Source organism: Cottoperca gobio, chromosome 9 (assembly GCF_900634415.1).
Source record: "Cottoperca gobio chromosome 9, fCotGob3.1, whole genome shotgun sequence".
In the NCBI taxonomy this organism is placed as follows: Eukaryota; Metazoa; Chordata; class Actinopteri; order Perciformes; family Bovichtidae; genus Cottoperca; species Cottoperca gobio.
This window is the reverse complement of record NC_041363.1, coordinates 23447104-23462100: the sequence shown is the minus strand read 5'-3', so window position 1 is coordinate 23462100 and position 14997 is coordinate 23447104. Positions and strand designations below refer to the sequence as shown.

Sequence of the window (14997 nt, the reverse complement as noted above, 5' to 3'; positions counted from 1 at the left end):
TTTGGTGGGAAGTGTGCTGATGGCTTTTTAACACAACATGAGGATTTTCTTCGCATGCAAACTGAGCTGAAGCAAAGTTCCCATCCTTGCAAAGTCACAACAGTGAACATACAAGTCAATCTGCTTGAACTACCTTTGTGTTCTCAGCGAGCGTAAGATGAATACATGACCTTGATCCCAGCTTGCCTCAAAGGCTTAGCAAAGGTTTCCTTCCACACCCTTTTTTCTGCTTTAACTTGAAGAACTTATGGAAGCTTGTGTAACAGTATACCGGTGTGCTGCCACCGCTAACAGGTATTAGTGTTCGCTGACATCCAGGCACAGCAGGGGGAGTAGCTGTTTGCTTAAAATACAAATAAGGAAATGTACAGCATGAGAGCTTAATTTTAAAAGACAAGCACACGTGATAGCTTTTGTTTTTTTAATAATAGTCTACAGATAGGATGTATTTTCTGTAAAACCTGCAGCAAACCAGATGTCCTTTTAAGAACCAAGGATTTGAATTTAGAAAAACATGGTCTGGCATCATCATTTTTCTTCCTTAAATGAATTCAGTTTAATTTCCTGTTAATTGACTAATCGTAGCAGCTCTATTAGACTTTTTCAAAATAAAATGCTAGTTGTATTAGATAGTTGTATTGCACACTAAATTCAATGTAATTAAGTGTATGGGATTGTTTGCATGTCTTATGTCCTTATAGCAAGTTTTTAGTTTTATCTTAAACTCAGTCATTAAGATGAGTCCATGGTAGGACACATTTCTCCACAAGGATTAATTAAGTCTAACTTGTGCTACACATCTAGGTTTACATTTACACAAAATACACAAGCGTTGTTAATACAAAATACCATGAGGCAAATATCTTGTTTCTAAAGCTGTAGTTCTCTTCTTCCAGCCATCTACTCTCTCCCTCTCTCTCTGTGCTGACTCTTTGCTTCTCACTCTTCTCCTCTTTCTTTCGTCCATTTCTAAGCACCTCTCACTTTCTTTCCAGCCCTCTTTCAATCCATCATGCTTTGCCCTCGTCTCTCCCATCCCCCCTCAGCTTTACTAAATCCCTGCTCCCCTACTCGCTCTGCTTTTCTTCCATGCACTGTGTGCAGAGTGTAATATGTCTTTCCTCAGCCCACTTCTGCCTCTCGTCCTCCTACCCTCCTTCCATCCCTCTCCTCCCATGCTGCTGCACACACAAATATCCAACCAAGATGGAGTGCAGACGGTTACAGCGTGATCGCCTCACAATCCCACAGCACTTTTAGCGTAGGTGGCCACAGTGCATTTCACACCCAATCCCTTTGAGAGTTAGTTTGTAGGAAATACCCTACTGGCACTGACACTATTGTACAACCTCATGTCTACTTCCAGCAGAGAGTACAGTTCTTCAACAGCAGGAGGCATCCCAACAGAGCCACAAGAACAATGAAAGGTTCAATGTCTTGCTCAAGGGCAACTCAATTTTGTTTCCACTGGAAGCAGAGGAGAGCCGACCCAACAACCACAGGCTTGGTTTCACCCACAAATGATTTGAGGTGGACATTATGGATGTTACCAACTCAAAGTAAAATTATAAGTATCCTTTAATGTTGTTGTGCCTGAACACATCATCCTATTTCACTGTTTATAAGCTTGTCACATGTACAATATCAGTTCTGTTTGACTGTAGTATGTCGGCCATAATTTGTTCATTTTTAACGAAACAATCTTAAAGTCCAGGAAATAGTGGAGGGGGGTGATACCGGAATTAATATCATGATATCGAAAGGTGAAGTAGTCAAACTTATGTTCAATGAAATAAACTGTGGTTCACTGTTGCATGAGTGTGACAATAACAATCAACATTATTCATTCATTTTGTCATTATTACTTGTCATATTAGGAAAAGTCTAAAAGTCTAAAAGCACCGGTCTCAGTAGTAATTTAAGCTAAACAAATGTCAGAAAATATATATAAACAGATAGAAGTCTCAAGTTTGAGGAGCTGGAACCAGAGAAGGTTTTCCGCTTTTGCTTAATAAATTACTTTTATAATAAATAATCAACTTGACTAGTTGATTAAACAAGTTTGAATGTCTGCCGTAGGAAAGGTCCATCTTGCTTTTTTCCTCTAGGGTGGAGAATTAATCTCCTCATCAAGCTGAATGTTTCTGCCAGTAACTGTGCAACTGCACAGGCAGCAGAGGAGTCTGTGGAGACAAATAAGAAAGCAGTGATGCATTCACTTCAACTTGAGGCTTCAAGGATTTATATTTTTATGACTTTTTCAACTACAATCAAAATATTGAAATTTGTTATACTTGCTGGAGAGTTTTTTTTTGCTTCTCCCTCACCCTCCATATTTCTACCCTGATGCATAAAGCGTAACTATCAGTCATCATGTAATTACCAGACTGTTGTTCAATTCCTGCCACCAGCACAATGAAAACAGTGTATTGATAGTGTCCCGGAAGCTCTCTGTGCTCTTTCACAGTAAGACAAATGAGCATATAATACAGAGTCGGCCTGCACAACATTCATCTGCTGCAGCAATAAACACACTCACAGCTCTCTCAAACAGTCGTCAGGGTGTCTTTAAACTGCTGAATTATTGCAGGCGGAGGGCCATGATAGGAACATAACCACCATAAGAAGCTACGGGGTAAAAGCTGTGGGTGTGTGTTTTGTGACTCAAAAGTCCCAAACACAGACACACACACATCGTGGTCATGTCCTTGCACTTTAACGCTTTAATCACAAAGCCAGCTGCGGAAGATGTATTCATACTAAAATACTCCATTACAAGTACAAGTATCAATAGTATCAGCAGCAAATGGTACTAATTTAACAAAAGTAATAGTACAATGATTTGCATTACTGCCCACACCCTAGAAAGCATAAGGACGCCATTGCCTTTCCTCTGATTGGAAACATAAAGGACCCTGATTGGTTGCCTGAGGAACTCCTAACCTTTTACCAAAATCTCTCTTTATGACAAAAACAAAGACAAATTATTACAGATTGTTTTCTTCCCATATCAGCAGCAGCAGCACACAGTGACTAGTCAGGAGGACTAGGAGTGACTTACTTAAGCTAAAGTTAACAATGATATTTTGGCTCGACTAGATTGACTGGAATGTTCAATATAATCTGATGATTAAAAAGATAAAAATGTTTTCATTGACTAAAGTAGTTATGGTTTTCTTTGACTAAGATAAGACTCAATGCCCTGACTTTCAACCAACTAAAACTTACCTAAAAAAGCAGGATGAAGTTGACTGAATATGATAAAACTAACAAGGACATTTGACACAGGACTAATACTACTAACGACAACTAACGCTACTTCTAACCGTGACAATACATTTACAAACCCCTGACAGAAATGTTGCATCAACATCACAAGGTGTTTCATGTCCAGGTCAAACCACCCTAAGTCTTTGGTTGTGAAGACAAACTGTTGTATGAATAATATCAGTGGTTTCTTTGACTGTGAGAGCTTAGTCTACATACGATTCACAAGCGTTTGTGAGGACTCTCTGACTTACCAGTTTTAAAACCTATTTTGAATCCAATGCAAACAGCCAATTTTTTAAAAGTCTTATTTAAAAAAAAGAAAAATCATATTTTAAAGGTAATTTAATGATCAGCAACTAAGATTAATGTTATTCAAAGTCAACATGAGTTTCTGTAAGACATTTTCAACAGAGGTGTTTCATTTTATACACAGGACCTGTTAAATGCCTTGCTCAAGGGAAACTGTGCTATTTACAAGGGAGTTGAACCAGCAACCCTCTGGTCACGGACTCTCTTGGAAACACAACGGATTTTAGGCAAACATTATGACGGGAATTATCATAAACTTTCATTAAGATTAATGTCCCATTCCTGCCTTTTCCCCTTGCAATAAGTATGTATTAATAAGTATGCAAGCCTATATCATTTGGTGGACACAATATAATATAAAGTTTTTTAAATGTCATGGTTGCAGATATTTATAGCATTAATGGCATCAGTGGGAATAGGACGGTCCAAGCTCTGAGGTAGACAAGCATAAATTATGTGGCTTGCTTTTATGTTTGTTTGTTTTTAATTTGAAGTACCTCAATAATAGAGAGTTTAGACAAAAAAAGGCTTTCGGAATGTTGGCACGCCTTGAAAAGTTCTCAAAAATAATCATGAAATCTAATCCTTCAACATTGGACAACCTTCAAAACAAGCCAAGCAAAGCATTTAAGTGACAATGTGTTATCACTGAGTGCAGCTGCAGATAACAAGAGTGTTGAAAAAGTCTATTCAGGGAAACGACTGTAGTTAACGCACAATAGGACCGGCATGATATCTGCATACGGTGAGTTAACAAATCAGATATACTCAATCCATAGATGAAATCACAGCACACATATGAAATGCACACATGCAAACACACACAGAGAAACTATGCACATCCGGCCTCCGCAAGCACTTGGTTACATAACACATTGAAAGAGACACATTCCAAGATCGGGGAAGAGCAGCTGAACACAGAGAAGCTGCGTGACACACTCAATCTTTTGTGGTGCAAAAAAACATGCATGACCACGATGTTCAGGATTTAAACTTGAAATGCCAGGATGATCAGCTCAATACACACAGGTCCCTTCTAACACATAGTGGTGACGCAGACAGATCCAGCATTAGTCTCATCAGAAAACAGAAAACACATGCAAGTGCTTCAAGCTGTGCTAACATCCAGCTGCTGTAGATGACAGTCTGTATGAATAAATAGCTACTTTTTGTCAATCAATAGCGATAATGTTTAATGTATTTATTAAGCAAAAATGCAAACATTCACTGGTTCCAAATTCTGCGTTGTCTGGATTTGCTACACTTGGTTTTGGCCAGTTTGAAAATGTAAGTTGCAGTTTTCAAGTCTTCAATTTTATTGTTTTGTACGACCAATAATCCGATAACCAAATATATTCCATTTAGAACTTTTATAAAAAAACATATTGATTATACAATAATAAAAATAAATCAATCGATTATGAAAATATTATTTATTTTATTGTGAATCGAGTAAGCGATACATCGACAAATAGTTTCAGCACTATTACACATGAGGACTTCACAAACCTATATTAGACTTAGAGGAAAAAAAAGAAGAAAAAGGGGGCAACAATTTCTATGCTGTCTTTGTTTTTGTCACTGACCATCAGACTTGTCAAAAGTAGAGATTTAAATCTGCATTTTACATAACTTCAGCTTCAGGTTTGAGGACTGCCGGTCAGAATCCGGGAGACCGACCTTTAAGATTTAGTGACAGAGGTGCTCGATAACCAAGGAGTCCAAACAAACACATCTGTATATTGAAAGAAAGTGATCTGAGAGCACTTCTGCTGACACATCATTGTCATTAAGTTACAGAATTAAAGCCCAGTGTGACGTTTTATTCCTACGAGCAGGGGCACAGCCTGGGCCCTGGTTTTGATTTGGGATAACATATTGTGACCTCAAACGTCACTCTTAAGCCTGCTAATCTTTAAATCTCTCCCTTGATCACTTTCTGTCTTTAATCTGTGAGTTCAATTAACTTCTGCTTAATTCAATGTAGGTATGAGTTTGCACAAAGATTTTTTTTGCCAACATGAAACGGCAGAATCCATTGGAATATTTGTCTGCCATACATTTATCAGGGTTTGTCTCTGCAGGAAATCATAATGTTTGCAGTAGACGCATAGCTACTGTCTTTCAACAAACTACTTTGTTAAACTGGTCCAGGAGAATAATCAGAGAAAAGGAACTTTATTCAAATTATTCTCAACTATCAGAACTTCATAGGCCCAGTCCTTTATCCATAAAATGACTAGGCCTACCACTATTGGTACAACTACTGATGCTGCAACAACTTTTACTTGCAAACGTTATGCATTTAGAGTAAAGATAACGATTTCACTCACTGTAAGATCATCTATCTGCAGGCAGTGACTCGTGGGAAAGTAAGAACTGGATGGTAATTATACTGCAGAAGTAAACAGGTTGCCAAAATGCTGACAAGTTAATTCAGTCTGTTAACAAATCAGACTCATGTTCTGGAGACCAAAGAGCAAGGTATAAAAAAAAGAGTTTACATAACCGGAGGATAATAATCCATTGAATGAAGTCTTTCCTCCTGAGATTATCAATCAGGTTGTCTATCAGGTACAGTAGTTAGACCAGGTAGACCAGCTACTGTACTAAATTAACCTTCATGTTGTACCAGCGTGGATTCTTATTTAATGTTAAATATGATACAAACTAAGGAAAACAGAAATATATAACTGCTGCACTCATCTAATAATTATGTGAAACATATAGGAGAAATCACAGGAAACAACCAAATCCCTATAAACGCATCACTATAAACAAATATTTCACTGAGAGCACTGAACACTCCCTTAAGAAATATTACATGATGACTATGATGATTTACAGGGAGGATGCATTTCACATTGATTTATTTAAGTAGCAAAACGTTCAGGTTAATGCAGTAATGTTATTGACACAACGGTATTATTGCTGTTTAAACCAGTAGACTATTATGCATCCCCACCATATTGAATGTAATGCGCCTCAAAACACCAACCTACATACGTAAACCAGAATACATCAGGAAGTACAGCCAACCTGCCTTCAAAATAAAAGCCCGGGAGAATCCACTAGAAGAAGAAAAAAAAAAAAAAAAAAAAAAGGCTTTCAATAGCGTGTGACGCCGACAAAAATCACTTCCCTTCAGTGACTCCATGGCTGCAAATGGATACTATGAGCTACATTGTAGCCTTTTTCCAGATCTATACGTTTTACTTTTCTTTTGCATCAAACTTTTTGAAATTTGTTTGACACTTGTGCTTTGTTAGATGCTTAAGTATTTCAAAATGCATTACATACATTATACACCTAACTTGATTATTCAGTTTTGATCCAAGTGATGTTGAGGTCACTGTCACATTATTCTTTTTTATTTTGTTGTACAACAATTATTTTTCCACCCTCAACTATGAATCAAGCATTTCCCAACGCCAGCAGGCTTTTACTTTGCTAAATTTAAGCGGAAATCATATTGCTTTATTTTGTCAAACTTGACGCTGGTTGTGTACCGCTGTTGTTTCTGGTGATAACGGGGCAATATGGTGATAACATTGGGGTGCAGGCCGCTGGTGTGGCAACGTTGAACCAGTCCAGTTTATCATGAACGAATAATGACTGTTTGTTAATGACTAATTATGCATTTCCATCCAGCCTCCACTGCCTTTTAATCCGCATATAAACAATGAAACACCGATGAAGTGTTTAACCGTTACCGTCCGTTTCGCAGCCTTTGTGGCACTGCGTTAAAAATACATAACGCTACTAGGCAAGCTAGCATCATATTTTATTTTTAAACGTCTCTTTAAAGACGACATGGCCATTAGGAGAAGAAAATATCGGTTGAAAGTCGAGGCAGTGTCTTTCCCGTTGAGACGGACCGAGGCATCATTTTTTCAGCCTCCGAAGCGATACTACCAAACGAACCGTTTCTCCTTTTCTTCCGTCTCTTCTCATCCAACTCAGGCCGAATTAGCCTCTAAAATAAAAATGAAACAGACTCACCTTGACGCAGTAGGTCGGCAATAGGTCTGTTTTCGATACAAAGCATTAGGAGCTGTAGATAAACCGAGCTGGTGGCTCTGCTAGTCCTTGACGTGTGGGAATATTGTTGTCTCGGTGAGACTGCAGGGCAGACAGCGGCGGTGCATCGCAGGATGGGCTGGGCCGGGGCGGCACGTCATCCTGAGGTCACAGTTTGGTCCCAGACTGGATTATCTAACCCTGGGTGGGACGGCTGGCACTCATTAGGCCTGTCAACTCAACCAGGATAGTTTTTCAGAAACGAAAAGTGAAATTATGTAGTGATCTTTGTTATTGTACATATTCAATTCAGATTGTATTTGTACTGTAGGCTGGAAATGTGAGGTTTTCTTTTCATGCCACTTCTACTCCACTACAATTCAAAAGGAAATATTGTACTTTTTACTTCACTACATTTATTTTACAGCTTTAGTTACTAGTTACTTTACAAATTAAGATTTTTGCATAAAAAAGAGTTTAGAAAATATGATGTTTTGTTATAAATTAAACTAGCCAATAGTTTATACAGATTAGTCGATTAATCAATTTGATTAAGAGTAAATTAATTGGCATCTATAAACATTTAAGTAATTGTTCAAATGTATTGTGAATAACTTTGGGTGATTTTCTTGGGTACTTTTACGTTGAATACTTTAAGTACATTTAGCTGAAAATACTTACTTTTACTTTAGTAAAATTTTCAATGCAGTATTTTTACTTGTAACAGAGTATTTTTACAGTGTGGTATTAGTACTTTTACTTAAGTAAAGGATCTGAATACTTCTTCCACCAGTGGCTATAACATTTCATACAAAAGCATTTTCAAAGTGATTTACATGATCATAAAACAATGAGGCAAATATGTGCATATACATAAACATACACAAACTTCATACATATCAGTGGTGGAAAATGTACTCCAATGTTTACTTAGTAAGTAAAAGTAGCAATACTGCAATCTCAAAATACTCTGTTCCAATTAAAAATCCCGCATTAAAAATGTTTACTTAAGTAAAAGCAAAAAAGTATTAGCATCAACATAAAATGAAAGAACCAACACTAAAAGTACTCATTATGCATAATGGTCAAATAAATATATATGATATATATAATAAATATATATATATATAAAATATATATATTACATTACTGGATTGTAGGCTTTTTTATTTAGTTATTGATGCATCATTGTGTACATTACTTTAATGTTGCAGCTGGTAAAGGTAAAGCTAATTTGACCTTCTTTATATATTGCTGGATAGCTCAACCTATAATAATATCAAATCAAATCAAATCAAATGTATTTGTATAGCCCAATATCACAAATTATATATTTGTCTCAGTGGGCTTTACAGACTGTACAGGATACGACACCCTCTGTCCTTAGACCCTCGCATCGCACAAGAGAAAACTTCCTAAAAAAAAACCCATAATTAAAGGGGGAAAAATGGAAGAAACCTCAGGGAGAGCAACTGAGGAGGGATCCCTCTCCCAGGACGCACAGACGTGCAATAGATGTCGTTTGGAGCAAGTAATGCTCCAGAGAGACATTATTACCAAAATTACTTTGAACTGGTCTCCTTTATAGTGCATTCAGTCTATATTAGGAATAAAGGCAAAAACGGATTTAGGGGTTTATTGAAAACTTAAATCAAATATAAATGTAATCATTGACCTTAGAAAAAATATATATCACTGGTTTATACTTTTGAATCTTGAAGTACCAATGATTAGACATCTGCTGCGCCAGTCATACATGAGTAGCATTCAGATACTTAAATGTGGCTTTTGTCCCTTGTATAGGCTGAGCTCCATCTGTTGGTTATCTAATGTTACTGCATTTACCAAAGAGCATACTTTCAACTTTATTCCAATACATTACTTACTGAGGTCATGTATTAGGTCATGAGAATACATAAGAAATACATTTATAGAATTTGTTTTATTCTAAAAGATGCTGTCTTGACATTTGAGTTATTGTTGTCAAGCCTGTACATTTGTAACTGTTTGTTTCCTTAGGCAGTGTTCACATATCAGTGTTGGGAGATTGACAGTTATAAACTATCCTGAGGTGATGGGTGAAGAGGATGATGATGGTAAGATTATGCTCCTTAATGAAAGGGAACGCTGCACACTCATAACTCTATTAAATGTTTTTGTTTTACAATTATAAAGGGAGTAGGAAATGGCTTTGGGCCCTGGCAGCCTGAATCATATTAGAGTGTAACAAATATTAACTTTTTAGATGGTAGCCTATTCTATTTGATACTTTAAGTCATATGGCATGATTGCGGTAATCAATGCAACTGTGGATGTTTGGAATGATAAAATAATGATATTTAGATTTAAATGAATGCCCTTTTCTGAACATGTGTTTTATGATTAACCCAGCCTGATTACTCACATCTGTTTCCAATCAACCTGTTAGAAACAGAGAGCTGTGATTGGCTGTCAAAACAAGTTAAAATAATTGCACTGCAGCTTTCCTACCACTGCACCACAGTGGAAAGTAGTCAGACGTGTCGGGTCAGTGGAAGTCAGTGAAAGGCGTTTCAGTTGGTATTTGATCTGATCTCTGGCTGAAGCCATGGGGCTTGTTCTGCGGTAATTTTGATTCTTTCTCTGATAAACCTGTTTAGAATTTCTAAGATGTCTGGGATTGTGGTTTTGATATGTCTTTTTTTTTTTAGTGAGGTGATTCTATGGCTACTGCTTATTGGACAGCTTCAGGCAAGCTTTAACTGTAAGACGACAGGTTACAATTGCATTTACAATGCAAGTTCAAGAACCACTCACTTGCGGATGTAAAACTGAAGTTGATAACTTGGGTGCTCTTGATCAACAGCTTTCTATCGTGGCTCTACGCCTGGCATTTGGGACATGAGCAACCAGCCCCAGGTTCCCGGCTACCCGTCCAAGCTGCAGCCCCAGGTTCCCGGCTACCCGTCCAAGCTGCAGCCCCAGGTTCCCGGCTACCCGTCCAAGCTGCAGCCCCAGGTTCCCGGCTACCCGTCCAAGCTGCAGCCCCAGGTTCCCGGCTACCCGTCCAAGCTGCAGCCCCAGGTTCCCGGCTACCCGTCCAAGCTGCAGCCCCAGGTTCCCGGCTACCCGTCCAAGCTGCAGCCCCAGGTTCCCGGCTACCCGTCCCGGACTCACTATCCCGGCCACTCGTCCAAGCACCATCCCCGTCCCCCCTTTCCCGGCCACCTGTCCAAGCACCATCCCCGTCCCTACTTTCCTGGCCACCTGTTCAAGCCCCAGCACCATACCCAGTTTCCCAGTCACCTGACCGAGCCTCAGCACCAGATCCAGTTTCCAGGCTACCCGACAGAGCTTCAGCCCCGGACCCACTTTCCCGGCCATCCGTCAGAGCCTCAGCCCCGGACCCACTTTCCCGGCCACCCGTCCAAGCACCATCACCATCACCATCACCACTTTCCCGGACACCCGTCCAAGCACCATCACCATCACCATCGCCATCACCATCACCACGGTCACGGTCACGGCCACCCGTCCAAGCACCATCCCCATCACCATCCATCCAAGGCTCATCCCCAAACCCAGTTACCCGCTCCCCCGGCCGAGCCTCAGCACCAGATCCACGTTCCCGGCCAGCCGGCCAAGCCTCAGCATCAGATCCAGTTCCCCGGCCAGCCGGCCGAGCCTCAGCACCAGATCATCGTTCCCGGCCACCCGGCCAAGCCTCAGCACCAGATTCAGTTTCCCGGCCACCCATCCGAGCCTCAGCAACAGATTCAGTTTCCCAGCTACCCGTCCGAGCCTCAGCAACAGATTCAGTTTCCCAGCTACCCATCAGAGCCTCAGCCCCGGACCCACTTTCCCGGCCACCCGTCCAAGCACCATCACCACTTTCCCGGACACCCGTCCAAGCACCATCACCATCGCCATCACCATCACCATCACCACGGCCACCCGTCCAAGCACCATCCCCATCACCATCCATCCAAAGCTCATCCCCAAACCCAGTTACCCGCTCCCCCGGCCGAGCCTCAGCACCAGATCCACGTTCCCGGCCAGCCGGCCAAGCCTCAGCATCAGATCCAGTTCCCCGGCCAGCCGGCCGAGCCTCAGCACCAGATCATCGTTCCCGGCCACCCGGCCAAGCCTCAGCACCAGATTCAGTTTCCCGGCCACCCATCCGAGCCTCAGCAACAGATTCAGTTTCCCAGCTACCCGTCCGAGCCTCAGCAACAGATTCAGTTTCCCAGCTACCCATCAGAGCCTCAGCCCCGGACCCACTTTCCCGGCCACCCGTCCAAGCACCATCACCACTTTCCCGGACACCCGTCCAAGCACCATCACCATCGCCATCACCATCACCACAGTCACGGCCACCCGTCCAAGCACCATCCCCATCACCATCCATCCAAGGCTCATCCCCAAACCCAGTTACCCGCTCCCCCGGCCGAGCCTCAACACCAGATCCACGTTCCCGGCCAGCCGGCCAAGCCTCAGCATCAGATCCACTTCCCCGGCCAGCCGGCCGAGCCTCAGCACCAGATCATCGTTCCCGGCCACCCGGCCAAGCCTCAGCACCAGATTCAGTTTCCCGGCCACCCGTCCGAGCCTCAGCAACGGATTCAGTTTCCCGGCCACCCGTCCGAGCCTCAGCCCCGGACCCACTTTCCTGCCCATCTGTCCAAGCCCCATCCCCAGCCCCACGTTTCCGAACACTTGTCCAAGCCCCATCCCCAGTTTCCCGGCCACCTGCCCAAGCCTCAGCCCCAGTTTCCCGGCTACCGGTCAGAGCCCCACCCCCGGACCCACTTTCCCGGCCATCCGTCCAAGCCCCACCCCCATCCCCACTTATCCGTCCCCCAGCCCCAGTCCCCCAGCAACCCGGCCAGGCCCCATCCCCACTTTCCCGGCCACCCGTCAAATCCTCATCCCCATCCTCACTTATCCAGCCCCAAGCCCCAGCCCCAGTTTCCGGGCTACCCGACCAAGCCCCAGCCCCAGTTTCCGGGCTACCCGACCAAGCCCCAGCCCCAGTTTCCGGGCTACCCGACCAAGCCCCAGCCCCAGTTTCCGGGCTACCCGACCAAGCCCCAGCCCCAGTTTCCCGGCTACCCGGCCAAGCCCCATCCCCACTTTCCTGGCCACCCCTCCAAGCCCCATCCCCATCCCCACTTATCCAGCCCCCATCCCCTCTTATCCGGCCCCCAGCCCAAGCCCCACTTTCCCGGCCACCCGTCCAAGCCCCATCCCCATCCTCATTTATCCAGCCACAAAGATTTGGCTTAAAGGAAGATTTGGCTACAACTTGTGGGTAAGTGTGTTATAGTCAGTTCCTGCTAATGTAACAGAAAACTGAAAATGTTCTGCCCTTTCTGCGTAGTACCACTTTAAGAGTAAACTCACTAATTACTCCTGAACTTGTCATTTCAGATATCCTTGGAGTTCCAACTGATTGGCCTTGATTACTTCAAGCTTGTACCCTGACAGTCTTTGGAGAAATAAAATGCATTTTATACTAATTTAGTGTGGAAATCCTTTTATTTACGTCATTACTACTAATTACTTTTCTTATTGTTACCTAATAAGTAATGCTATGGGGCAGTCTTTAGTGCATCCCTTCTGTCTCGTGAATGCTGACAAATGTGAAATGACACTTTCCAGCCAATGGTTCACACTTCAAAAGGGCACATTATTTCAGCAAATGACTACAATCTAGTAAACCTGACTGCAATCAATGCAGGCTTTAAATCAACTTTGAAAATCTAAGCAAAGATATGCACTTGTTAGACCTCAATGATGGGCATTACTTTTTTTTTTACGCTGAATATAAACAGACATTTTACAAGAACTCCACGATGCACACTTTGTTTTTATACTCTGTGACTTGGAATATACCTTGCTGGGTTTGCTTTGCTTGACTGCAAACCATTGTGTTTTACATGCTGCTCCTCCAGCTGGAATTGTTCATACATATTTGCTCTAGCCAGCATAACCTACATCCACATTTAAGCAACGGAGTCGGTGATCTACACTATCTCCCGTTTTGTTGATGGTGCTTTTCAACTGGTTTGAGCTCTTGTGACTGAAGGCTATGATTCAGGCCCTGTAAAAGAACATTGCATGTTTCTCAACCCATTTACAAAGGTTCAACTTTTAGTTTGTCAACTGTTGCTGCAGCCATTGATCAATAAAGTTACATGGTCTTCAACAGGGGGTCCGCAGAGGTACTGCAGTGAGGTCGTGAAATTGTTTGTAGATAAAGCAATAATTTTTTTGCTTTGTGCATTAACATTCCCCCCTCTGTGTTTCGCGAAGGGCGGGAGTCCCGACACACACCTACAGTCAGAGACAGAGCGGAGGAAAGAAGAGGGGTGAACTCTCCCATTGCACGGGCCTCTTCTACATTACATTAGTTCATTTAGCTGACGCTTTTATCCAAAGCGACTTACAAAAAATGCAAACAATCATGAGGATACAACTCCGAACAGCAAGAATCTTGCAAGTACAATAGCTTCAAATAGGTACAATACTTTAAGTGCAGAACAATAAATACAGTAGGGGGTCCCTGCTCCACGCTACACGTGAACGTTGAAGACTCCTGGTTTAAATAAAAGCTATACAATTTTAAGGTATGAAATACTTTTTTTCTGCCACTAGATGACACCACCTGACATGAAAACCAAGACTCCCTTCTAGCTGAGCAGCCAAAAAGGTAAAGGCAGTAAAAAGTATAAAGCACATTAATCGTGATTGTTTTAATTTGGGTTATGAAAATGAGAAAATATATACATGCAGCAGATGGTTTATTGTATGTGCAGACATGTACTTGCAGATATGCGTCAAATACCCTCCCTTTAGTCTAGATTGTGAGATAGGTGGTGTCTACAGCATCTGTCATTTCATAAACGGCCATGTAAGCTTAATCTGTTTCAATTTATCACTTTATGCAGAGGTGGTTTTAGGCAGTAGGAAATGGCTTTGGCCCTGGCAGCCTAAAACATATTAGTGTAACAAATATTAACTTTTTAAATGTTATTCTATTTGATACTTTCAGTTGATACTTTCAGTCATATGGCATGTTGTATTTGTACTATGTTGTTTATCCTGTACACACAACATGCTCTCCTTGAGGTTTCTTCCATTTTTCCCCCTTTAATTGTTGGGGTTTCTTTTAGGATGTATTTCCTTGTGCGATGCGAGGGTCTAAGGACAGAGGGTGTCGTAACCTGTACAGTCTGTAAAGCACACTGAGACAAATGTATAATTTGTGATATTGGGCTATATAAATAAATTTGATTTGATTTGATTTGATTTCAGTAATCAATGCAACTGTGGACGTTTGGAATGATATATAATATTTTAATTAATGCCCTTTTCTGAACATGGGTTTTATAATTAACCCAGCCCAGTTTAGAATTT

General features: G+C 41.7%; 2 protein-coding genes across 9 annotated transcripts in view; one reads left to right on the top strand and one right to left on the bottom strand.

Annotated features, from left to right (window-relative positions):
• rusc2 (RUN and SH3 domain containing 2) overlaps positions 1-7750 on the bottom strand; it is a 48797-nt gene extending 41047 nt beyond the window's left edge. Inside the window, 1 exon segment of the mRNA XM_029439044.1 lies at positions 7582-7750. The gene's annotated coding sequence lies outside the window, so the exon portion shown is untranslated.
• Positions 7751-10074: 2324 nt separating this feature from the next.
• On the top strand, positions 10075-13097 carry LOC115012956 (proline-rich protein 36-like). 8 transcript variants are annotated; one of them, XM_029438834.1, is made up of 5 exons: positions 10075-10203; positions 10290-10342; positions 10445-10497; positions 10531-12889; positions 13009-13097. In XM_029438834.1, exons 1-4 carry the CDS (start codon positions 10187-10189, stop codon positions 12862-12864), a joined length of 2457 nt encoding a protein of 818 aa, XP_029294694.1. In that variant the 5' UTR covers positions 10075-10186; the 3' UTR covers positions 12865-12889; positions 13009-13097. The 8 variants fall into 8 exon arrangements, with proteins under 8 accessions (XP_029294694.1, XP_029294693.1, XP_029294692.1 ...); XM_029438833.1 differs by having other exon boundaries at positions 10445-10695; positions 10729-12889; XM_029438832.1 differs by having other exon boundaries at positions 10445-12546; positions 12580-12889.
• The last annotated feature ends 1900 nt before the right edge of the window (positions 13098-14997 follow it).

Coding starts and splice junctions, on each gene's coding strand:
- LOC115012956 (XM_029438831.1), top strand. Junction 10,343..10,444: donor GCTTCAGGCAAGCTTTAACT/GTAAGACGACAG, acceptor CTTGATCAACAG/CTTTCTATCGTGGCTCTACG.